At 40.8% G+C, this 24,816-nt stretch overlaps 1 protein-coding gene across 1 annotated transcript; it reads left to right on the forward strand.

Moving 5' to 3' along the window:
• Window positions 1-273: 273 nt before the first annotated feature.
• Window positions 274-23,420, forward strand: LOC310824230 (glutamate--cysteine ligase catalytic subunit-like). The gene is made up of 16 exons (XM_083697062.1): window positions 274-761; window positions 7,545-7,657; window positions 9,370-9,552; window positions 9,658-9,771; window positions 9,943-10,001; window positions 12,527-12,663; window positions 16,259-16,333; window positions 16,532-16,648; window positions 16,818-16,956; window positions 17,337-17,449; window positions 17,576-17,668; window positions 17,945-18,049; window positions 18,273-18,354; window positions 19,811-19,914; window positions 20,036-20,156; window positions 20,274-23,420. Exons 1-16 carry the CDS (start codon window positions 612-614, stop codon window positions 20,453-20,455), a joined length of 1,887 nt encoding a protein of 628 aa, XP_083553188.1. The 5' UTR covers window positions 274-611; the 3' UTR covers window positions 20,456-23,420.
• The last annotated feature ends 1,396 nt before the right edge of the window (window positions 23,421-24,816 follow it).

The following is a 24,816-nucleotide window of genomic DNA, read 5'->3' on the forward strand; positions in this document are numbered from 1 at the left end:
GCGCCGCTGCGTACGCCGAGTGACTTGCTCAAAACTGACATAAAATCCAATTATGAGAGGAAATTGAAAACAACAAAACAAAAACCGAACGAAGTTAAAAAAAATAGGACAGCAGCATTACAGCTAAGGCAAATGAGACTGTGCCCATTACACACGGGCGTTTAAAACGAGCAGACCCACTGTCACGTGTGTTCAGTCAACGTGAAAAGTACGCAAGGAAACCGGTAGCTAGTTCAGTCTGTGCTGGACACTGAAACCGAAGACTTGTGGCCAGTGGACTATTGAATTCACATTTGATCAATACAAGGAAGTCGTTCCACCACGAAAATATATATGTATTGTAACTGTAGTTCATATCGTATGCATGAATCAGTGCGCCGTGGAACATTGTCAGCGATACATTCAAAAAGCTTGCTGGACAGATAGCAGATGTTTGAAGGCCTTCTTGTTAGCTAGATAGGTATCCAGCGTCACAGTATCTCTCCATATTTTTGCGGTAGGAAGTACGTTGGTAAACTAGGCAAGCTTGCTAAAGCACACGTTAAACAACCTGTCAAATAAGTATTTTAGAATAGCACGCGCCAGTGTCGCTCTAACCGCACGTTTGTGCGATGGGCTTGCTGTCACAAGGGTCACCGCTGAACTGGGAAGAAACTAAGAAGTATGCAGACCATGTCAGGAAACATGGTATAATTCAGTTTCTTAACATCTATAACAAGGTGAAAGAACGTCAGAAGGATGTCTTAAAATGGGGCGATGAGGTAAGAACATTCTGTTCGTTAGCGAATAACTGTTTCAAGTTGGCCAACTTCTGAACTTGTATTTGTGATGACACACTGTAATTACATTACAGCATCAGTGTTGACATGTCACGTCCTGCGTGACAGTGGTGCAGAATGTAACGATGAATGTAGCAAGTATTTTGACGTTTGTCAGAAATAGTGTAAGTGTAGAGGAACTATTTAAAAGCAGCTGACACTGATGTACTAGATGTGGACAAGTTTGTCCTGTCACTTGAAATCCATGTAACCACTGACAACTGGTGTGACAGTCCTCTCTCCTGAGAGATCAATCTGCAGTGCATAGTCTGTTTTAGTTTTTCACTCAGTTTGAAGAATTGCACACCAACATTGCTGATGTCTTTCTATGCAGCGCCTATCCATAAGACTGCAGGGTGCCTCACAACGCTTTGATTTCAAACAATGTGGAATGTTGTTGTTATAGAGTAGTAAGCCCTCTTTCAGACAGGGGATTACAGGGTGGTATCAGTCAAAGTCAAGGAAACATAATTGAATTGGAATGGATGTGGTGATGTCCCGTTTTTAACATGGAAATATAACAGGCGTTTACACACTGACGCACATTGGAAAGGTTGTAGACTGCCCCATTCAGGTCCATTGAGCAATATACGCTCACAAAGCACTTTATTAGGAACACTACTAATACTGAGTAGGGCCTCCCTTTGCTCTTAAAACAGCCTAAATTCTTCGTGGCATTGATTCCACAAAAAAAAATTCCTTTGAGATTCTGGTCCATGGGATGTGGTAGAACGGGAGATTCACAGCTTGAAAGTGCACCTGAAAAATCTGCAGGAATTGCTTGATGCAATCATGTCATCATGGACCAGAATCTCAAAGGAATGTTTCCAACATCTTGTGGAATCAATGCCATGAAGAATTGAGGCTGTTTTAAGAGCAAAGGGAGGCCCTACCCAGTATTAGTATGGTGTTCCTAATGAAGTGTTCAATGAGTGTACAGCAGGGGTGGGCAATTAATTTTTACAAGGGGCCACATGAGAAACCTGAATTGTGTCAGAGGGCCACACCAACGATAACTTGAACTTAATTCTGCTCAACTTTCTTCCATTGTAAAATGCACTAAATTATATATTTTGAAAATATTTATATTAGGCAATGTGAAATTGTGGTGTATAAGTCAAATAAGAAAACAAAAACAATTATTGAATCAGTGCAATTTATTTTTAACTTGTTAATCTCCACAAACAATGAAAAACAACAAACAACTTAACAAGTTTATAGAAATACAGCAATACAACAAACAATAACTTGTAATGTTTTCCACCTCATTTTACCTCTTCAGTGAGAATAATCCAGTCTGTTCTGGGCTTGAACAAGGGCATTGAAATCTGGCTGAATGTCTGAGGTGGCTATGCGAAGGACAGCTGAGAGGTGGTCATCAGTGATAGAGGATCTGTGTTTGGATTTGTTGAACTTCATCACTGAGAATGTCTGTTCACATACATAGGTAGATCCAAAGAGGACTAGAATCCTCTGAGCATGCCTCCTCAGGTGTGGAAAGTTCTCCTCTTTGAGGGAGGAGTAAAAGTCCAGCAGTGAGACTGACCTGAAGTGCTCTGCCAGAAGTGTGTCAGACTGCAGGTCAATGAGTTCCATCTGAACATCACTTGGTGCATTATCCACACTGCAGTTGAAGGGAGAAGAAACCATGTGCATTTCACTCTCAAGAGTTTTGAAATCTTGAAATCGCCTCGAAAACTCTGCATGCAGTGCTTCTAACATGGTTGACTACTTGTGGAGGTGATCGGCTGATCTTTTGGCTTCCTTTAGTGTTGGCAAGTGGGTCAGAATGTTGTCCTTCACTTGGCTTGAGATAAGCTGCAACTTTCTCATGAAAGCCTTCACTGCACTGTACATCTCATGCACAAAAAGGCCCTTGCACTGCAGTTTGACATTTAGTTCGTTCATTAGTGCAGTCACATCCACAGCGAATCCGAGGTCTGCCACCCAGTCTTCATCTGAAAGCTCTGGGATGTCATGTCCTTTCTTAACACAGAAATCCTGAATCTGGTCTCTCAGGTCCCAGACACTTTTCAGTACTTTGCCAAGGCTGAGCCACCTGACAGTGCAGTGATAGCTTATGTCACCATGTTCAATCTCATTTTCCTCCAAAAATGCAACAAATTGTCTGTGATTTAATGCTCTCGCTCGGATGAAGTTAACTGTTTTAGTTACAGCATCAACAACATGGTTCATTTTTAACACTGTCTTACATAACACTTCCTGATGTATAATACAATGCAAAAATGTCAATTTCTGCACAGGGTTCATTTCTGTCACTTTATCCTGCATTCTCTTTAAAAGTCCAAAATTTTTCCCCGTCAGATTTGGACAACCGTCTGTTGTCACACCTGCCAGCTTGTCCCATTTCAGTCCTAACATGTCCAAACATGCATTTACCTCTGTGAACAAGTCATTACCAGTGGTTGTCCCTTTCATTGACTGCATGGCTGCCAACTCCTCCGTGATTTGAAAGTCTGCAGTTATCCCACGTAAGAAGATGAGTAGCTGGGCGGTGTCACGTACATCGCAGCTCTCATCCAAAGCCAGAGAAAAACAGTCAAAGTCGGCCGCTCTGTTCTTCAGCTGAAGCTCCAAGTTTCCAGCGATGTCCTCAACCCGCCTCGTTACAGTGCGTCGGGAGAGTGACACGTTCTCAAATGCGCCCTTTTTCTCCGGGCACATCAGCGCAACAGAGTCCAATAAGCACTCCTTAATAAACTCTCCGTCAGAAAACGCCTTACTTTTTCTGGCGATTTTGTGAGAAATTACATAACTTGTCCTGACGGCTGCATCTCTGGGGGTGTGAAGTTTCGTAAAAAGTCCTTGTTGGGTTTGCAGTTTTGCTAGCAACGCATCAGACTCCCGCGCGTGCTCTTCATCAGACAGATTTCTGTATTTATCCTCATGCTTGGTCGTGTAGTGGCGATTCAAATTATAATCCTTTAACACAGCGACCTGTGTACCACAGATTAAGCACACGGCTTTACCTTTAATTTCTGTAAAGAAATACTTGGCAGTCCATGTCTTGTTGAAAACACGGCATTCGTTATCAATTTTTCTTTTCTTAGCGTGAGCCGACATCTTGAGGGTAATTTGGCTAGCGTCACTTGTCGCTGTTCACCTTCACTCACAGCTCACGCACGCACATACGTCCATACGTAAGTAATACAAACGTAACGCTTTTCTAAATAAAATTTCAAATTTCAAAATAAAACACGACACATATTTGTCTAATTTATGTTGTAATTTATTAGGGATGCACCGAAATGAAAATTCTTGGCCGAAACCGAAAACCAAAAATGAGGAAACCAAGGCCGAAAACCGAAAACCGAAACACCGAAAGAAAAGATTGTCAATTATTAGAACCATTGCATTTATGGCTATGACTGTGTACTAACCTCATATAAATTATTATTATTTATTTGTTACCATTCATAGTATTGACAGACAGACAGCGGTCAATTATTATTAGCAACGGTCTGTTATACGAAAATAATTGACCGCCGAACGTTTGGAAGGCCCATTCAAGTGAATGGAACGTTCTAATCTACAGCATTAAGAAGAGCCGTGTAATAAATAATATTATATTATAATTATTATTATTTTCGGGATCTACAGGGAATGTTTCAAAGATCAACCCGTCGATCGCGATCGATGGGTTGGCAACCACTGATCTAAGGCAATAAATTCCATAATTTTTTTGTGTTATGCCTTTTGCCTTGGCCCCATCACTGGAAAACTTTCTTGCCTTTTCAAAAACGTCTGCTACAGACGGAGTGGGCGTGCTCGGATTGACTTTTCTTTTCTGCGCCGCATTCTTCTCATATTTAGAATGGCAATCGGGATGTTTGGATTTCAGGTGATAAATTAAACCCGACGTGGAGAAACTCTTTGCAGATACACCCCCTCTTGAAATTTCAGCATTGCATGTTTTGCAAATCGCTATCCGTGGGTCTTTCTCCGAGATATTGAAATAAGTCCACACCGCAGACATGTTGGCTCTTATCCAGATAACCGTGTGCTGGCTGCGCTTTTTAATTGCGTCATTACAATTGTGTTTCGGCCGTGTTGTTTCGGTGATTTAGGTATTTCGGCCGAAAAGCGAAAATGCACTTTTGGGCCATTTTCGGTGGCTGAATTTTCGGTGCATCCCTATAATTTATGATGGGCCGGACAGGGACGTACAAAGGGCCGGATGTGGCCCGCGGGCCGTAGTTTGCCCAGGTCTGGTGTACAGTGTATTTGGAAAGTATTCAGGCCCCTTCTCTTTTTCCACATTTTGTTATGTTAAAGCCTCATTCTAAAATGGATTAAATTCATTTTTTTCCCCTCATCAATCTACACACAATACCCCATAATGACAAAGCCAAAACAGGTTTTTAGAAATGTTTGCTAATTTATTAAAAAGAAAAAACTGATCACATTTCCATAAGTATTCAGACCCTTTCCTTAGGACTTTGTTGAAGCACCTTTGGCAGCGATTATAGCCTCAAGTCTTCTTGGGTATGACGCTACAAGCTTGGCACACCTGTATTTGGAGTTTCTCTCATTCTTCTCTGCAGATCCTCTCAAGCTCTCAGGTTGGATAGGGAGCGTCAGTGCACAGCTATTTTCAGGTCTCTCCAGAGATGTTCAAGTCCGGGCTCTGGCTGGGCCACTCAAGGACATTCAGAGACTTGTCCCGAAGCCACTCCTGCGTTTTCTTGGCTGTGTGCTTCGGGTTGTTGACCTGTTGGAAGGTGAACCTTCGCCCCAGTCTGAGAACCTGCTCCAGAGCACTCAGGACTTCATCAAGGATCTTTCTGTACTTTGCTCCGTTCATCTTTCTCTCGATCCTGACTAGTCTCCCAGTCCCTGCTGCTGAAAAACATTCCCACAGCATGATGCTACCACCACCATGCTTCACCGTAGGGATGGTATTGACCAGGTGATGAGCGGTGCCTGGTTTCCTCCAGACGTGACGCTTGGCATTCAGGCCAAAGAGTTCAATCTTGGTTTTATCAGACCAGAGAATCTTGTTTCTCAATGTCAGAGTCCTTTAGGTGCCTTTTGGCAAACTCCAAGCGGGCTGTCGTGCTTTTTACTGAGGAGTGGCTTCTGTCTGGCCACTCTACCATAAAGGCCTGATTGATGGAGTGCTGCAGAGATGGTTGTCCTTCTGGAAGGTTCTCCCATATCCACAGAGGAACTCTGGAGTTCTGTCAGAGTGACCATTGTGGTCCTCTGTGGCTCAGGTGGTAGTGCATGGCGCTAACAACGCTTAGGTTGTGGGTTTGATTCCTGCCCGGACCATATATACTGAAATGTATGCACTCACTGCAATGTAAGTTGCTTTGGATAAAAGCGTCAGCTAAATGGCATATTATTATATTACCATTGGGTTCTTGGTCACCTCCCTGACGATGGCCCTTCTCCCCCTATTGCTCAGTTTGACCAGACGGCCAGCTCTAGGAAGAGTCTTGGTGGTTCCAAACTTCTTCCATTTAAGAATGATGGAGGCTACTGTGTTCTTGGGGACCTTCAATATTGCAGAAATGTTTTTGTACCCTTCCCCAGATCTGTGCCTCGACACAATCCTGTCTCAGAGGTCTACGGACAATTCCTTCGACCTCATGGCCTGGTTTTTGCTCTGACATGCACTGTCAACTGTGGGACCTTATATAGACAGGTGTGTGCCTTTCCAAATCATGTCCAATCAATTGAATTAACCACAGGTGGACTCCAATCAAGTCGTAGAAACATCTCAAGGATGATCAATGGAAACAGGATACACCTGAGCTCAATTTCGTGTGTCATAGCAAAGGGCCTGAATACTTATGTAAATGTGATATTTCTGTTTATTATTTTTCATAAATTAGCAAACATTTCTAAACCTCTTTTCGCTTTGTCATTATGCGGTATTGTGTGTAGATTGAATCCATTTTAGAATAAGGCTGTAACATAACAAAATGTGGAAAAAGTGAAGGGGTCTGAATACTTTCCGAATGCACTGTTTATACACTCACCGGCCACTTTATTAGGTACACCTTGCTAGTACTGGGTTGGACCCCCTTCTGTAGCCCATCTGCTTCAAGGTTCGACGTGTTGTGCGTTCAGAGATGGTCTTCTGCATACTTTGGTTGTAACGAGTGGTTATTTGAGTTACTGTTGCCTTTCTATCATCTCAAACCAGTCTGGCCATTCTCCTCTGACCTCTGGCATCAACAAGGCATTTTCGCCCAGAGAACTGCCACTCACTGGATATTTTCTCTTTTTCTGACCATTCTCTGTTAACCCTCGAGATGGTTGTGTGTGGAAATCCCAGTAGATCAGCAGTTTCTGAAATACTCAGACCAGCCCGCCTGGCACCAACAACCATGCCACGTTCAAAGTCACTTAAATCACCTTTCTTCCCCATTCTGATGCTCGGTTTGAACTTCAGCAGGCCGTCTTTACCATGTCTAAATGCATTGAGTTGCTGCCATGTGATTGGCTGATTAGATATTTGCGTTACCGAGCAGTTGAACAGGTGTACCTAATAAAGTGGCCGGTGAGTGTACACCATATATTGCATTCATTGAACACCACAAATAGTGCAATAGCCAACATGTTAGAATGTCATGGAATGCTTTTCCTCCATTGTTTACACTCTTTGTTGATGGGTAATGCAGCAATAGCAGATTGTGGTTGTAAGTCAATATAAACTGACCAGGCTGCATATTTCTGTTTTTTTCTTCTTTTGAGGTGGAATACATGTTGATTGAAATGGACGAGAAAAACGAGAAAGTTCGTCTTGTTCTGAATGGAGGGGAGGTTTTAGAAACACTTCAAGACAAAGGTGAAAAGACAAACCCCAAGTAAGTCAGCTTTGAATCACTTTTGAAATTTACCATATATCAATCGTACCATATATCAATAGGCACAGGCGGACATTTCAGTGGGGTCCCGTCGCTGCAGAAATTTCACGATGTGAAGTGCTGCCGAAAGCCACCACAAGGTGGTGATGAGCTGTGAAGGATGGGATTGTCAGCGCGCATTTGACAGTGCGCACAAACTAAAAATAAACCACCATCGGATTATTTTCTGGAAAGTGTTTGTCAATTATTTTCTCACACACAATGTGATGAATTGTGAATTGTAATCGCTACATTGCGAATGGAGGACGATGATCTTTGTCAGAGCCAAACGGGCAGTTTTACTGTAACACCATGTTTTGAAGCTAACATGCAGTATTAAGGACAGGAATATATTGTTAAACAAGCAAATCTGGTTACTGGTCACCCCCCTCACATCATTTTAGGTAGCACCCCCTCACAAAATATAATTGCGCTAAAACATTTCTCCCGCTTCTCTGCGCTGAGAGAGAATGCTTGATGACGGTGTGAGAGTAGATGGGACTTGGTCCTCCTTAAAATAACCTGCTATTTAAACCATTTCCACTCATCTCTGCAATTCATGAGCTGCTATAATAAACTTGATTTTGCCAATCTATCTGACAAGGCAAACCATTCTCTTTGTCATCGCCTCGGTAGGCTAAAAAGGTTGGTCTAGCTTGTATACAGTAGTTTGACTTTATCTTCAATGTTGCCTCAATTGGATATCCGACGAATTTATGTGAGGGGGCTACGGCCTAAAATGTTGCGAGGGGTGAAGGGGGGGCTGTGTTGCATATCACATGTACAACAAGCAATTCTGGTGACTTTTGATGGGAGAATGGGTGAATGGAATTGCAGCGTATGACAAATATACAGTGCATTCAGAAAGTATTCAGACCCCTTCACTTTTTCCACATTTAGTTTTGGCAACACTTCACACTGAAATTTCTGCAGCGCCTGGATTTCAACGTATCCCGCTGAAGTGTCGGCTTGGACCTATTAAAGCCCTACCTACTATAAACATATCCATCATGCTCAACAATGCCTCCTGGTGGTTGTTTTGCGAGGTGAATGACCTGAAAAAAACACTCACGGGGGACATCGTCACACCAGTGGGGACTTTCTAAACTTCTACCTACTGTCGTGTCAAAGTTACACATTTCTCTGTTGACCAATATGGGCGGGTTACACTCAGGTCATAAAATTTCATAGGACAGTATTACTTTTACTGATCTGAAGTTCACAAAAATATCTCTAACTATAACTATTGTCTTAAAATGCACTTGTGATGAAACAGAGGCACTGTCTCAAGACTTTTAATTGGTTTATGTGAATGTGTTTGTACAAGCCATACAGTGGTATGCTTGCTAACTGCCCATGACATCCTAAATCTGTGTAGCCAACTGATCCCAGGGGAAATACCGGTGTCAGTGGGGAATAGTAGAGCTGTAGCATTCCTCATTACTGCCTCTCTGTCGCACATACTGAAGAGCATGCCCTGAAGCACAAATGCATTGCACACAGCATTTCCCCCCTGCTGAGATAGTGGCTTATATGATCAGATAACATAAAGTAAACATGCTTTGTTATCAGTATAATAGAGGAGACCTTTATCTGGGACTTTGTTTGTTTTAGACAACATTATTAATGATGACCTCTAAAAGTTGATGTTTTTATAATCTTTTTTTGTGCAGCCATCCCACCCTTTGGAGGCCAGAGTATGGCAGCTACATGATTGAAGGGACTCCAGGGCAGCCGTACGGTGGCACGATGTCAGAGTTCAACACCGTTGAGGACAACATGGGGAAGCGAAGGCGAGAGGCTTCGTCCGTGCTGAATGAGAATGAAACACTCTGCACCATAACATCATTCCCAATGTATGTTAATTCATACTCTTGTTACTCACAAAACCATGTTTAAGCTATGTTGATTGCATTTGAAGTATTTAACATTATTGTTAATCATTTTACACTATGGTTTAGGTTAGGTTGCCCAGGCTTCACCCAGCCAGAGTACCGGCCAACACCTGTTGAAAAAGGAGTGTCCAGATCACTGTTTTTCCCAGATGAAGCCATAAACAGACATCCAAGATTCAGGTTAGGCTCATTGGCTTTTTTTTTTACCTTTGCATTAGCCTAGATATTAAGATACAACCTCCTCACGAAATGAGCTGTACAGTGTCATGTTTCTCACTGGCATTAGATGCAACCTTAGAGCTCCTCATTTTCATTTCTGATCACAAAATATGCTGTTGTTTATTCTTTCAGCACCCTGACCAGAAACATCCGTCACAGACGAGGAGAGAAGGTTGTAATCAATGTACCCAGTAAGTCTAAATTAGATGTACAGTGCCTTCCATACGTATTGGAAAGAGGAAGCATTTTGTCTTCTATACTCCCAACAGCTTGGATTTGAATTTAATTATCAGCTTTAATTCAATGTTTTCTTTTTTGCACATTGGTTTCACCTTTTTATACATAGTCCCCCTGTAGAGCATTTAATAATAATATCAGTTTCCACATGAATATTTGGCAGAGACTTTTGGCTATATTTTGTTGATTGCAAAGCATATCTAACCTATGTGCAAAGATGTTGAGTCTGTGCTTATTTAGTGCAAGAAAGGTCAAATAGAATAAATCAAATGAGGCTTTAATAATATGTATACTTGTGTAAAATAAAATGTATACTTATACATCTATTACAAGGCAAATACTTCATAGAAAAATGTTACATTCTAGTAAAGAGAGAGCGAGAGAGAACCATAGGTCCCAAAACAATACTACTCACGACATGATGAGAACTTCACAACAGGAAAGAGTGAGCGCTTTTCCCTGACCTCTGCCTTTTATATCACCCTAAAGACCACAGTATTTAAATTAGGAGCTGCTATTTTTAAGGAGACCACCAACCATCATTCATCTTATTACATCTAAACTGATGACATCACAGCTTTGACACCTCAAGACATTCTATTTACATTCACATTTATGGCATTTAGCAGAAGCCTTTATCCAAAGCCACTTACAACAAATACATTTGTCTAAGTACGTGAATCATCTATCCATCTGTCAAGAGGATGATGAGGTCTTTAGGAGGGACAGTTAAGATGTAGCCTGAAGAGATGGGTCTTCAATCTACGGCGGAAGATAGGTAGTGACTCTGCAGTCCTGACAGCAGTGGGAAGCTCGTTTCACCAGCGGGGCGCCAGGACAGTGAAAAGCCGTGACCGAGTAGCATGACTGCTGCATCCACGTAGAGGCGGCGGTGATCCACAGAGCTCACAGCCATTTTTCTTCCAGGTGATGGTAAACTGAAGAAGATATGGGCAGAATCGAAGTTGTCCCACTTCACCCGTATTTCAGGGGCACCAAAAGTATTGGAACAATTGGCTTGTCAGGTGTGTTCCATCACATCATTTGTGTAGACTTAAGAGAGCTGTCAATGTCTAGTATTGGTTCTAGGTTTTGCTATTGGTGTCTGTCAACATGAGGACCAAAGAGATGTCACTGGAAGTCAAGGAAGTCATTATGAGGCTGAAATATCAGAAAAATCAATCAGAAACATAGCTAAAACCTTAGACCTACCAAAATCAACAGACAGGCTGGTAGGCCAAGGAAGACTTCTACAGTGGATGACCGAAGAATGCTCACCATAATTAAGAAAACCCCCAAAACAACTGTCCCACAGATCAGAAACACTCCAGGATATAGGCGTGAATGTATCAGAGACTACCATCCACAGAATATGTCACCAGCCGGACTACAGAGGCTTCACTACAAGGTGCAAACCACTAGTTATCCTCAAAAAGGATGGTCAGGTTACAGTTTGCTAAAAAGTACCTAAAAAGCCTGCAGAGGTCTGGAAAATGGTCTTGTTGGACAGATAAGACGAATATAATCATGCACCAGAGCGATTGCAGGAGGGAAGTTTGGAGAACTGCCTAAGAATTACAGCATACCACCTCATCTGTGAAACATGGTGGAGGGGGTGCTATGGTTTGGGCATGTATAGCTACCACAAGAACTGGCTAACTTGTCTTAATTTATGACGTTACTGCTGACAGCAGCAGCAGAATGTATTCGGAAGTCTACAGAAACAACTTGTCTGCTTGAGTACAAGCAAATGCCTCCAAATTCATTGGATGGCGCTTCATCATACAGTAAGACAATGACCACAAACATACTGCCATAGGAACTAGGGAGTTTTTCAGGGCCAAAAAGCGGAAAGTTATTGATTGGCCAAATCAATCTTTAGATTTAAATCCAATTCAACATGCATTTCATTTCCTGATGATACGATTTTAAGCAAAAATACATAAAAACAAACAACTGAAGATGGCTGCTGTACAGGCCTGGCAGAGCACCATCAGAGAAGACACCTAACGTCTGGTGGAGTCAATGGGTCGCAGACTTCAGGCAGTTATTGCATGCAAAGGATTGTCGACTAAATACTAATCATGGGCTCCAATACTTTTGTACTTTCTAAATGGTGAACCCCAAAAAAATCTGAAATATGAAAAAAACAAAAAATAATCATAAAGCTGAATGTCTACTTTGACCCCATAGTAATTGTTTGATTTAAAATCCAAACTGTTGGAGTATAGAGCGAAAAGAAGACAAAATGCTTCATCTTTCCAATACTCATGGAGGACACTAAAATATGCTTCGGGGAAAAACATGTATTTGCCATTTGAACTCAATAATAAGCTTTACCCATTTCAGTGCATTCATTTATCTTTTATTTTCACTGTTCCAAGGCAACGTTTGCTTTGAGAAAGTGTGATATGATGAGTCAAATATTTGTTCTTGGGTGTCTACATTTTCCACTATTCAAACTCCTCCTCCTTGACAGTCTTTAAAGACAAGAGCACCCCATCTCCATTTCTGGAGAAGTTTCCAGAGAATGGTGGGGAGGGGGCCAGGGCAGCACTTCCTGATCACATCTACATGGATGCGATGGGGTTTGGAATGGGCAACTGCTGTCTACAGGTACGCAATAATATAAACAGGGTAATGCTGTAATCCTTTTTCTGTCTTTGGGTGTTTTTTAGTTTTTTTTCAGTCTTCATGGATTACATGGTTATATACTAGACCAGGAGTGCCCAACCTTTTTTGACCCAAGATCTACTTTTCAAGTCGCCAACCTCCCGAGATCTACTAGTCCAGTGTCAACATCGCAAACCCACACACATCGTTTCCAGCCTGCAGTAACTAACCTCACAACACTTTTTCTTGTCACACAACCACTAGACATCACATCACAAACCCTCCCTCTCTCAAACACACACACACAGACAAATTCCTCTCACACAGTTGCCAGTTTGCATAGTGTGCTGTAGCACAAACCCGCTCTCTCTCTCACACACACACGCCAATCTGCATGATGAGCAATAGCCATAACTGACCTTAATATGAACCAAACAGAAAAATAAACCAGATACAAAACAGGTAGATCTCTGTGTTACGACTCCAGATGAAAACTCGTCTACGTCTAGGGGCGGTAGAGTCGCCGCAACAAAAAGGTAGTACATCAGACTTATTGTAGGAATTAAACAACCACAAACCACAATTCAACTATGTACAGTTATTTATTTCCTCAGGGAAAACACAACACAAGACACACGCCAAGGAGAAAAGGGAACTACGAGCGGTGCCAAAGCAAAGAAATCATAAACAAAAGTGATGTCCTAAACTAGTGCAATAGTAAGCTATACTATCAGGGCTATGCTAAAGTGCTATGCTACACTAGACTAGAACATACATGGGGCGGCACCCACTCCTAACCTGGTGAATTGTAACAGAGGTGAGCCGACGTGTTGGAAATGTAAACCCATGGGTCTCTTACCTATTCACCTTACCCCTATGGCGTACAATTAACAGACAGACAAATTATGAGAAAAACAATAAGTAAACAATGACGTAATATATAACAAAAGAAAACTAGATGTAAACAAGTACGTCGGAGGTTTCGATCAACCAGGCAACAGCGAGTCGACAGCAAACACAAGACTACGGTGAAAATGGGTTGACTCCCGAGGGGAAGTCCAGCGGAGCTTTTAAATGACACGGACAGCCCTCTGATTGGTCAGGAACAGTGATGAGTGATGGGGACAAATGGCTAATTGCTGACGGACACCTGAATGTAGAGTGACAGGGTAAGGGAAAAACAGAAGGAAACACAAAACACAACAAGGATACACGCACATGTAGGAGTGGGAACGTAACACTCTGAGTTTGAAAAAAGGAAATCACTTCCTACCTTAGTGGGAGACCTGGCACTGGGAGGAGGAGGCTAGCTTCTCGTAGTCAGGAGTGTAGGAGCTGGTTGCAAGGCGGTCATCAGTCATTGTTGATCTGTACTTGGACTTGATGATTTTCATGTGCGAGAAAGCAGACTCGCACAAATAAGTTGATCCAAAAAGAGCTGTCAGGTTCAAGGCACATCTTCTGAGATTGGGATACTTCTCCTCCACCAGTAGTTTCCAGAACACTACATGCTCTCCAGGTTGAGCGGATGTTGATCTGGCTTTGATCTCAATGTCATTTTGCAATGTCAAAATCTCATCCTCGAGTGGAGCTTTCCAAGTCGAAAAGTGATTTGACTTTGTCGGCAATGTCACCAACATCAATACTTGCACCAAATGGATAACACATATAGCTTGCTCCAGGCTCGATGGATGCAAAGTCAGTAAAACGCCTCTCAAACTCTGACGAGATGCTCTGAACATGCTCCTCATAACGTGCACTGTCAAGCTGTGTCACACCTTTACCTTGACGTTGTAGTTCTGCTTGCATGTGAGGGAAGTTGCGCAGGTTACCACGCTGCAGCCTGCTTGACATCAGCTGTAGCTTGCTTTTAAACGTGTTCACTGAACTCATCATGTTGACTACATCTTTATCCTTACCCTGCAGCTCTAAATTCAATTCATTGAGCTCGCCAGTGAGATCAGTGAGGAAAGATAAATCTAAAAGCCACTGGTGGTCCTCTAGCTTTGTATGGTAATCCACATGTTTTGAAAGCTTCAGGAAGTCCTTGATTTCAGGCAACAGCTCTGTAAATCTGGCCAAAAATTTACCTCTGCTTAACCACCTAACATCCGTGTGAAGCAGCAGGTCTGTGCTCAGCATCATTCTCCTCCAAGTGAGCACGGAAAAGCCTTCTCTGCAGACTCCTGGCCCGAACTCAACACACAATCTTCATTGCAATATCCATCACTTCTTTCATATTTGAAATCTTTCCACACAACGCTTGCTGGTGAATTATACAATGATAATTCAGGATATCTGGGAAAGATTCACTTTCTTTGCACAGTGCAATGAACCCACTGGTGCGGCCCATCATAGCAGGCGGGCCCATCAGTTGTGATGGAGATCAGCTTGAAGAGCGGCAGTTTTGTCTCGCTAACAAATCCCATGAAAGCATTAAACATATCCTCACCTCTGGTGTGTCCTTTTAATGGCAAAATGGTGAGTAGCTCTTCCTTGGCGCTCATGTCTTCAAAAACCATCCTGATGAAAACACACAATTGTGCCACATCCACCATATCAGTCGACTCGTCAAATTGGAGGGAAAAGCACTCACGCGTCAATATCCTTCCTCCACGTCCACAGCCATTCCCTCACATCGCCTTGTAGTCGTATTGCGGGAGAGTTGCACTTATTTAATGGCCTTCACGATCTCTGTTTTATTTTTAAAGTCGGCAAAAAGGCTATCCGCTGCCTCGAGAAAGGCTTCCTTCACAATATCGCCGTCTTTGAATGGCTTCTTGTGTTTAGCAAGGACGTGACTGACGCGATAGGAAGCAATAGTTGGGGCCTTACCCTGGGTCTTCGGTTTGGTGAAGATTGACTGCCGTGCTGCTAGCTCTGCTTTCAAATCCCGCACTTTTGTTGCGCGTAAAGGCGTTTTTGCAGGGAAATCCCTCTCGTAGCTCCCGTGTACCGTTTTAAAATGCCGCTCCAGATTCCCTTTCTTTGCCAACGCCACCGTTGCATTGCAGATCAAACAAACAGGCTTTGAATGAGAATAAACAAAAAAATAATCTTCCTCCCATTCAGGGTGAAAATGGTAGGTCTTGGCTCGTTTTACCTCAGACATGTTAAAGTTTTACCTCAGACACGTAACCGCTCTGATCGCTAGCTGCTAGCTACTGTTGACAGCTGTCAACTTACTATCATGCATGTCACGCGCTACAGTAGGTTAAACGTGACCTACTTTTTTCTTTTTTTTTATACTTTTTTTGTGGACGTGTTTAAGAGACTGATAGGGTGCGCAGGCAAGGACTCATGATAGGCTGTTGTGTACATTTAATACAAAATATAACACACACACACACCCACAAAACAAAACATATCCAACAACGCATAACTACAACAAAACAAAACATACAGTTACACATACATTTTCTTTTTTTTTTTCATTTCTTCCTACACCCCTCGCGATCGACTTGGGATCAGTCCGCGGTCTACCAGTACAGCACTCCTGTACTAGACAGTGGACATAATTAGTTGATTGGGTTTGTACACCTAATGAATAATTTTTGTACAGTGAATGTACAGTGTAAACTGTATGATGTTTTTCCAGGTGACATTTCAAGCCTGCAGCATTCGTGAGGCAAGATACCTTTACGACCAACTAGCAACGTTCTGCCCCATTGTGGTAGGCATACTATTGAAGAAAGAAAAATAGTATTGCATTGTTGCCTCAACAAAATGTCAAAGTACTATACTATGTTTTTAACTGCATGCTGACATTACAAATTAAAGCCATTTTATCCACCAATATTCTAATATTTTCAGCATGGTTGTGTTGACTGTTATTTTTATATTGAAAAGCAAACTGTTGAACTGTTCACAGATGGCCCTGAGTGCTGCCTCGCCCTTCTACAGAGGCTATGTGTCAGACATCGATTGTCGTTGGGGAGTTATTTCTGCCTCGGTGGATGACAGGACACAGGAGGAAAGGGGCCTGGAGGTGATCAAATGGATCTGGAAAACCTGACCCCTAACCTTTCAGGGCTTTAGTGTCAGCATCTGAAAACAAGTTCAGTCAATTATAGGAGCAGGTTTTACATTTGGTTTCTTGAAATATTTGAGAATTTTAAAACTCTTCTCTAATGTACATGATCATCTTTTCTTTGCAGCCCTTGAAAAACAACAAATTTAGAATCTTGAAATCAAGATATGATTCAATCGATAGCTACCTGTCCTGCTGTGGCGATAAGTACAATGACATAGACTTGACAATAGACGAGGAGATCAACAAACAGCTGCTGGATGCAGGTAATAATGAATCATGTATTATTAATATTGTCCTATTAGAAGAAATATCTTTTTCTATTTATTGGATGAATAGGTTTCATAAATATGAAGGGTAACTGCAAGGCAAAATTGTCCGAAAGAGAATGAATATGCCTACAGCACAACCACATCCATTCTTTGCTCTGACTCATGTCATGTTTTACTGGGTTTCTGTTGTGGATGACAGAAGGTTTTTGCTCATGTATTATCTGTATTGTTTGATTGTAACCTATTTGCTTTATAGCAAATAAGCCTTACTACATACTTTTGGATAACTGATTAAACCATTTGAAACATTTTAATGTTTGGTTAAAATGTTTTAAAACCTATTTGGAGATGTGACCAGAATCTTGTGTTTGTAGGGATTGACAAACTGTTGGCACAGCATATAGCACATCTTTTCATCCGGGATCCACTGTCACTCTTTGAGGAGAAAATTCACCTTGACGATGAAAATGAATCTGATCATTTTGAGGTGAAACATCATTATGTTGACTGTATGACAGATTGCAAAACAAGACCAAATTGCACACTGATGATAAATGTTGAGTCGTTGGGCATTTTAGTTGTTCAACATATTGAAATCTCATCTCTCTTGTAGAATCTCCAGTCAACTAACTGGCAGACAATGAGGTTCAAACCACCTCCTCCAAACTCAGATATCGGATGGAGAGTTGAGTTCCGCCCCATGGAGGTAACTAACAACTATACTGACGCATGAAATACGATTTCATGCAATTTCGATATTTAGTCGTCACTCGGGGTGACCACTCGGGGTGACCATTTCTCTGCAAAACTATCTCTGTGTACTTGATCGGGAAAAATGTATTGCCAGAGCTCCCTCTCCAACTCTTTATTTCAAGTTAGGATTCAACCCTTGATGAGGTAATGTTATAATGATGCATGATATCATTGTTTGTAGTGAACATATCATATTGTGTTTTCAATGTTTTTATTTTATACATTTCAGGTGCAGCTAACTGATTTTGAAAACTCAGCGTACGTTGTCTTCGTTGTCCTACTCACCAGGGTCATCCTGTCCTACAAACTGGACTTTCTTATCCCCTTGTCAAAGGTGAGAACAGTTGCAATCCTGTTGCAGTTATCATTTTTATGTGTAATAAGGCAAGTCTGATAAATCTAATTTACCAATAGATACACTATACTCCTTTCTAGTAACACTAATCACCCCAGTGTTTTTTATTAGTCAAACAAAAAAACTGTTGAACTCTATTACTATGTATTTACAAAGCAATTATAAAATTAATGAAAATGCTTTTTGTTGTTGTGTCCATCAGGTTGATGATAACATGAAAGTAGCACAGAAGAGAAATGCAGTCCAAGAGGGCATGTTTTACTTCCGGAAGGACATCTTTAAAGGTGAATATGAATAATTACAGTGCCCTGCGTAAGTAATGGGACAGTGAAGCATTTATTCTTCTTTTGGTTCTACACTCCAAAAGTTTGGATTTGAAATGACTATGGAGTTACAGTAGAGATTCTCAGCTTTTATTTGATGGTATTTGTGTATATATTGGTTTCACCATTCAGAAATTACAACACTTATGCATAGTCCATACCCCTGTTCCAGGGTACCCAAAAGTGATGGGACAGATTCATGAAATGTCCAAATTAAGCACTCATGTTTAGTATTTGGTCGATAATCCTTTAACTGCCTGAAGTCTGCGACCCATTGACCCCCACCAGATGCTGGGTATCTTCTCCGGTGAAGTCTGCCTTGGCCTTTTTAATGATATTCCAAACTGTTGATTTTGGCAAGCCTAAGGTTTTGGCTATGTTTCTGATTGTTAAGCCTAATAAAGGCTTCCTTGTATTTCATTGACACCATGTTGACAGACACCAATAGCAGACTCCAAAGGCAAAAGGTATAAGCTCTCTTATCCCATTTGTGCCGAATGCCGCGCGACGCAACATTGCATCTACCGCCGGTTGCTGCATTGCGCAACTTTGAATCTACCGCCGGTTGATGCGTGGCGCAGCATTTTTGATTTGTCGTAATTTTCATGAGTGCAGCATATAATGCACTGTCATTGGTTCAAATACACATGAGGTGGGTCTTTTTTAAAACCACGTGAGCACCCAAATGTCGTGTGGTTCGCCGAAAATCACGTAAATCAATCAGACCTACACGTGCGTTTATTGTAGATTTTTTAAACGCACGTGTATGTCTGATTGATTTTCGGCGAACCACACGACATTTGGGATCTCACGTGGTTTTAAAAAATCAACAAGACCCACCTCATTATATTTAGTTTTTAGTATTTAATGCTATAATTGCACTGTCCTATAATTGCACTGTCTGCCTTACCTTTTTGCACCTCACCTAACTGCAAAGACGTTTACAACTGCACCTCGCCTGTTTACAATCCTGCTGATGTTGTATGTATATGTTATGTGTGTTACCTCTATGTCTGTACGCTACTTGGAACCTGAATTTCCCCCTGGGATAAATAAAGTTTCTATCTATCTATCTATCTATCTATCTCTCTCATGTGTATTTGAACCAATGACAGTGCATTATATGCTGCACTCATGAAAAGTACGACAAATCAAAAATGCTGCGCCATGCAGCAACTGGCGGTAGATTCAGAGTTGCGCAACGCAGCAACCGGCGGTAGATGCAATGTTGCGTCGCGCAGCATCCGGCACAAATGGGTTATACCTGCACAAAGGAAGTGACGGAATACACCAATTGTCCCATTACTTTTGGGTACCCTGAAATAGAGTCCCGTTTTTTATGGTTAGGGAGGGTCTTGTCAACATGCTTGAACAGGTTATCTGATGCTTCTCCTTTTCTTGTCTCTTCCTCCCATAGGCTGCAATCCTGTCCTTGATAGCTCCTCAGCTGCCCAGAATGGCTTGGACAGTGACAATGAGGAGTTCACACTGATGAGCATTGACACAATCATCAACGGAAAGGTGCTAATATTTACAGTTAATATTTCATATAACTCTTTGAATTGAAACAAATAGATTATTTTAATTAAAACAATAACTTCTCTGATTTAAAACAATAACACAGTTGTTTCTTTATCATTAGGAGGGAGTGTTTCAAGGGCTGATCCCAATCCTGAACTGCTACCTGGAAAATATGGAGGTGGATGTTGACACAAGATGCACCATCTTGAATTATCTGAAGCTCATAAAGAAACGTGCCTCAGGTATATTTACTTAATGGGAATTAAATGACTGAAATGTTAATTTAATTTAAATAAAATACCTTATTTTTACTAATTTACAATTTTACTTTATTATTTTTTAAATCATTTTCTATGTAGGTGAACTTATGACCATGGCAAAGTGGATGAGAGAGTTTGTTGCTATGCACCCCCAATACAAGAAGGACAGCGTCATAACTGACAAAATCAACTTTGACCTAATCCGTAAGTGTGACAGGATTGCAAAAGGAGAAGAGCGATGCCCAGAACTCATTGGAGACCCAGTCAATCAGGGCAAATAAGATGTACTGTCACAGCTTTGAATTAATGTGTTGTCCATCATCATTGATACACATTAGCATGAAAAGAAAGACCAAATACAGTGTCCTCCATAAGTATTATTATGGATTATATGCTTCCTCTTTTATGGAAAGAGGAAGCATTTTATCTTCTTCTAGCTCTATACTCCCAACAGTTTGGATTTGAAATCAGACAATTACTGTGAGGTTAAAATAGTGATTATCAGCTTTAATTCAATTTACAACCCTTTTTATACAGTACCAGTGAAAGGTTTGGACACAAACTTGCCAAGAGTGTGCAAAGCTGTCATCAAAGCAAAAGGTGGCTACTTTGAAGAATCTAAAATATAAAACATATTCTGGTTTGTTTAACACTTTTTTGTTTACTACATAATTCCATATGTGTTGCTTCATAGTTTTGATGTCTTCAATATTAATTAAGAAAATAATTTAAAAAATAAAGAAAAACCATTGAATGAGAAGGTGTGTCCAAACTTTTGACTGGTACTGTTACATAGTCCCTCTATTTCAGGGCTCCAAAAGTATTGGAAGAAGTCTAATCATGTCCAAATAAAGTAGTCATGTTTAGTATTTGGTCGACAATCCTTTGCATTCAATAACTGCCTGAAGTCTGCGGCCCATTGACCCCACCAGATGATGGGTATCTTCTCTGATGGTGCTCTGCCAGGCCTGTACAGTAGCCATCTTCAGTTGTTTGGTTTTTATGTATTTTTGCTTAAAATCGTATCATCAGGAAATGAAATGCATGTTGAATTGGATTTAAATCTAAAGATTGATTTGGCCAATCAATAACTTTCCGCTTTTTGGCCCTGGAAAAAAAACTCCCTAGTTCCTATGGCAGTATGTTTGTGGTCTGTACTGTATGATGAAGCGCCATCCAATGAATTTGGAGGCATTTGCTTGTACTCGAGCAGACAAGTTTCTGTACACTTCAGAATACGTTCTGCTGCTGCCGTCAGCAACTATATCAAGTAAGACTTGTCTTATCTGTCCACAAGACCGTTTTCTGCATGCTTTTTAGGTACTTTTTTAGCAAACTGTAACCTGACCATCCTTTTTGAGGAAAACTAGTGGTTTGCACCTTACAGTGAAGCCTCTGTAGTTCGGCTGGTGACGTATTCTGCGGATTGTGGTGGATGTCTAGGTTTTACCACTCTGTTTCTTGAATCTCACCTCCGAAGAGCTGAAGTACAAAGTCCTGAGTAGCCACAATATTTGAGTCCGGTATTTATTATTGCTTGCAAACAAGAGACAAGAGCCTAACAGCAGCCCAGCGTAAATCCGGGGGTCTGTTTAGCGCAAGTCTGAAGAGGCGATTATCAGGGTTGTCTTTTATACGGATGAAACATAATGGTAGGCGTCGCCAAGGCTATTACCTGCAAGCTTGTGCTTACATGAGAGGTGGCGGGAGAGGAAGAACAATGGGGAGACTTTCTTACTGATCAATCGGCGCTTTCTTACTGATCAATCGGCATTCAACGTTTCACACTTATCCACCTTCCTGTCGGAAAGATGGGTCTGTACCTTTGTTCTCGCTCTCCCCCACCACTCCCTCTGAAACTACTGCTATCCATATGCTAATCATACGGTGTTTCTCAGAACAATGGCTATAGAACTTTAGAGGTGTGGCAAGAGAAAATGTAATCACAGTATTTACACAAGTTGTGTCAGTAATGTGAAAGTGTATATCCTTCAAACAGTTCTATCAATGTATTTTCCATAACAGGATGGATACATTCACGCCGACCTCCTGGAGAGTGTTCCTGATCTGTAGGACAGTTGTTTTGGGGTTTTTCTTAATTATAGTGAGCATTCTTCGGTCATCCACTGTAGAAGTCTTCCTTGGCCTACCAGCCTGTTTGTGATTGCTGAGTTCGCCAGTGCTTTCTTTATTTTTCAATGATGTTACAAACAAACAAAGATGTTGATTTTGGTGCGTTTAAGATTTTGGCTATGTTTCTGATATTTCAGCCTCATAATGGCTTCCTTGACTTTCATTGATGTCTCTTCGGTCCTCATGTTGACACCAATAGCAGACTACAAGGGCAAATGCAAAGCCTAGAATCAATACTAAACACACCTGACAAACCAGAAACACCTGTCTGGCACCCTGAAATAGGGGGACTATGTATAAAAAGGATTGTGATTTTTAAATGGTGAAACCAATCTGAAAAAAGAAAACATTGAATTAAAGCTGAAAATCTCAACTTTAACCGCATAGCACTTGTTTGATTTCAAATCCAAACCGAGTATAGACCTAAAAGAACACAAAATGCTTCCTCTTTCCAATACTTATGGAAGGCACTGTACGTGGCTGAACAATTAGTCCAATTAAATTGAGTTTTTAAAGAAGAATAAAAAAAAGTGTGCATTGCAATGGTAAAGTGTGTATTGACGATGTACATACTGTATGTAGATTTTTACAATTACAAAATTATTTTAATAGATGGGGTAAATGCAACCAGGTGTGTAATAGCAATCAGATGTGTATACAGTGCCTTCGGAAAGTATTCAGACCCCTATACTTTTTCCACATTTTGTTGTGTTATAGACTCAATTTAAAATGGATTAAATTAAAAGAATTTGCCATCAATTCACACACAATACCCCAGAATGACAAAGCGAAAACAGTTTTTTAGAAATTTCAGTACATTTATTAAAAAGTATTCAGACCGTTTGCTATGACACTATTGAAGCTAAAATGCAAAAATGGCATCAACAAATCACTCTGAGTTGAATTGAGTCCATCTTAATGCAAGGATAATACTTAATGTAATTCTGGAATTAATATCTTTGTTTTATAGGGTCTCTGATTTGCATAGGAATCAATTCCACACTGTGTTGGTCAGGTTGTCATTACAAACTGAGCAAATGGAGAGGAACAAAACTGCTCAGGAATGCGACCCTGAGGCCTGGGGAGATTTACAAAAATCTAGAAAGTGGAATGGTGGAGAGGAAAAAAAGCACAGTTGATGGGACATCATCATCTCAGTCACTCTACAAAATTGGTCTATAACCAAGTGGCCATAAAGAATCCCTTAATGGAAAATAATCTCTCTCATATCCATAATTGTGTTTGCAACAATGAATTCAAGTGATACAGCAAAGAAAGTGGCTGGAAATTTTATTTGGTTTTTCTACAAAGCATTAAGTTTGGTGCAAATCCAGTACATGCAATGCAGTTTCCGCACCATCTCTCGTGTGAAGAATTGTGGTAGCTACATCAAGTTATGGGTATGTTTGTCACTGGCGGGGAGTTTGACAGGATCAAGAGAAAATTATGAGATTTGCTGAGTTGGTAGTGACATCCAATCCACACTGTGTAATTGATTCCAATGCAAACCAGAGACCATAAAAACAAAATATATTAATTCTGAAATCACATGAACTATTATGCTTGCACTCAGATGGACTCAATTTAACTTATTGAGTGATTTATTGATGACATTTTTGCATTTTAGCTCATTTTAAGAGTGTCATAGCAAAGGGTCTGAATACTTATGTACATGAGGTATTTCAATTTTAATACATTTACTGAAATTTCTAAACCTGTTTTCATTTTGTCATTCTGGGGTATTGTGTGTGGATTGAATTGAGTCTATAACAAACAAAATGTGGAAAAAGTGAAGGGGTCTTTCCGAAAGTTTTCCTCTGTTCATAGAAACAGTCTGTCTGTGTGAAATAATGTAAATGTAGCAAACTCTTAGCTGAACATTAGAATAATTTTAATCTTGCATGTTCTGTAAATACTGTATTTGGGCTCAGTTGTATCTCTGCATTTGTCAGAAATAATTTTGCCTTTAAAAGAGAGAGGTGTTTGCTTTGTTGTGCTAATGTTGTAGTAGAAACGTTTAATAGAAGTAGTATTATGCTGAAGTCAAGGTGAACATTTGCTTGGAATGAATAAATGGTCTGAAATGTTGTGAGGGGTCAGAACTCAGATCCTTTATCTTTGGTATCTCTTGTTTTTTGATTGCCTATCCATACCTTTTAGAGGAAAGACAATACCGATACATTTTGCCGACTAGAGGGGACTAGTGACCAGTGCTCAAACATGTTTTGATCATATGATTATGTCTAAGTCTGAAATTGATTGAAGGGAGGCATTTAGGATAAATCATGTCATGTCTATATTTATAACAAGGTATCTCACTTACATTTCTGATTAATGTAGGCTTATTGTAAATGGCTGTAGGGTTTGTTAATATTTTGTTAATATATTACATCGTACTGAAAAGCAGTATACTTAATTGGCCGACAGTGTTTTACATTTATGGCGTTTAGCAGACGCCTTTATCCAAAGTTACTTACAACAAATACATTTGACTAAGTAAATGAATCAT

Source organism: Argentina silus (assembly GCF_951799395.1).
Source record: "Argentina silus genome assembly, chromosome: Y".
Classification (NCBI taxonomy): domain Eukaryota; kingdom Metazoa; phylum Chordata; class Actinopteri; order Argentiniformes; family Argentinidae; genus Argentina; species Argentina silus.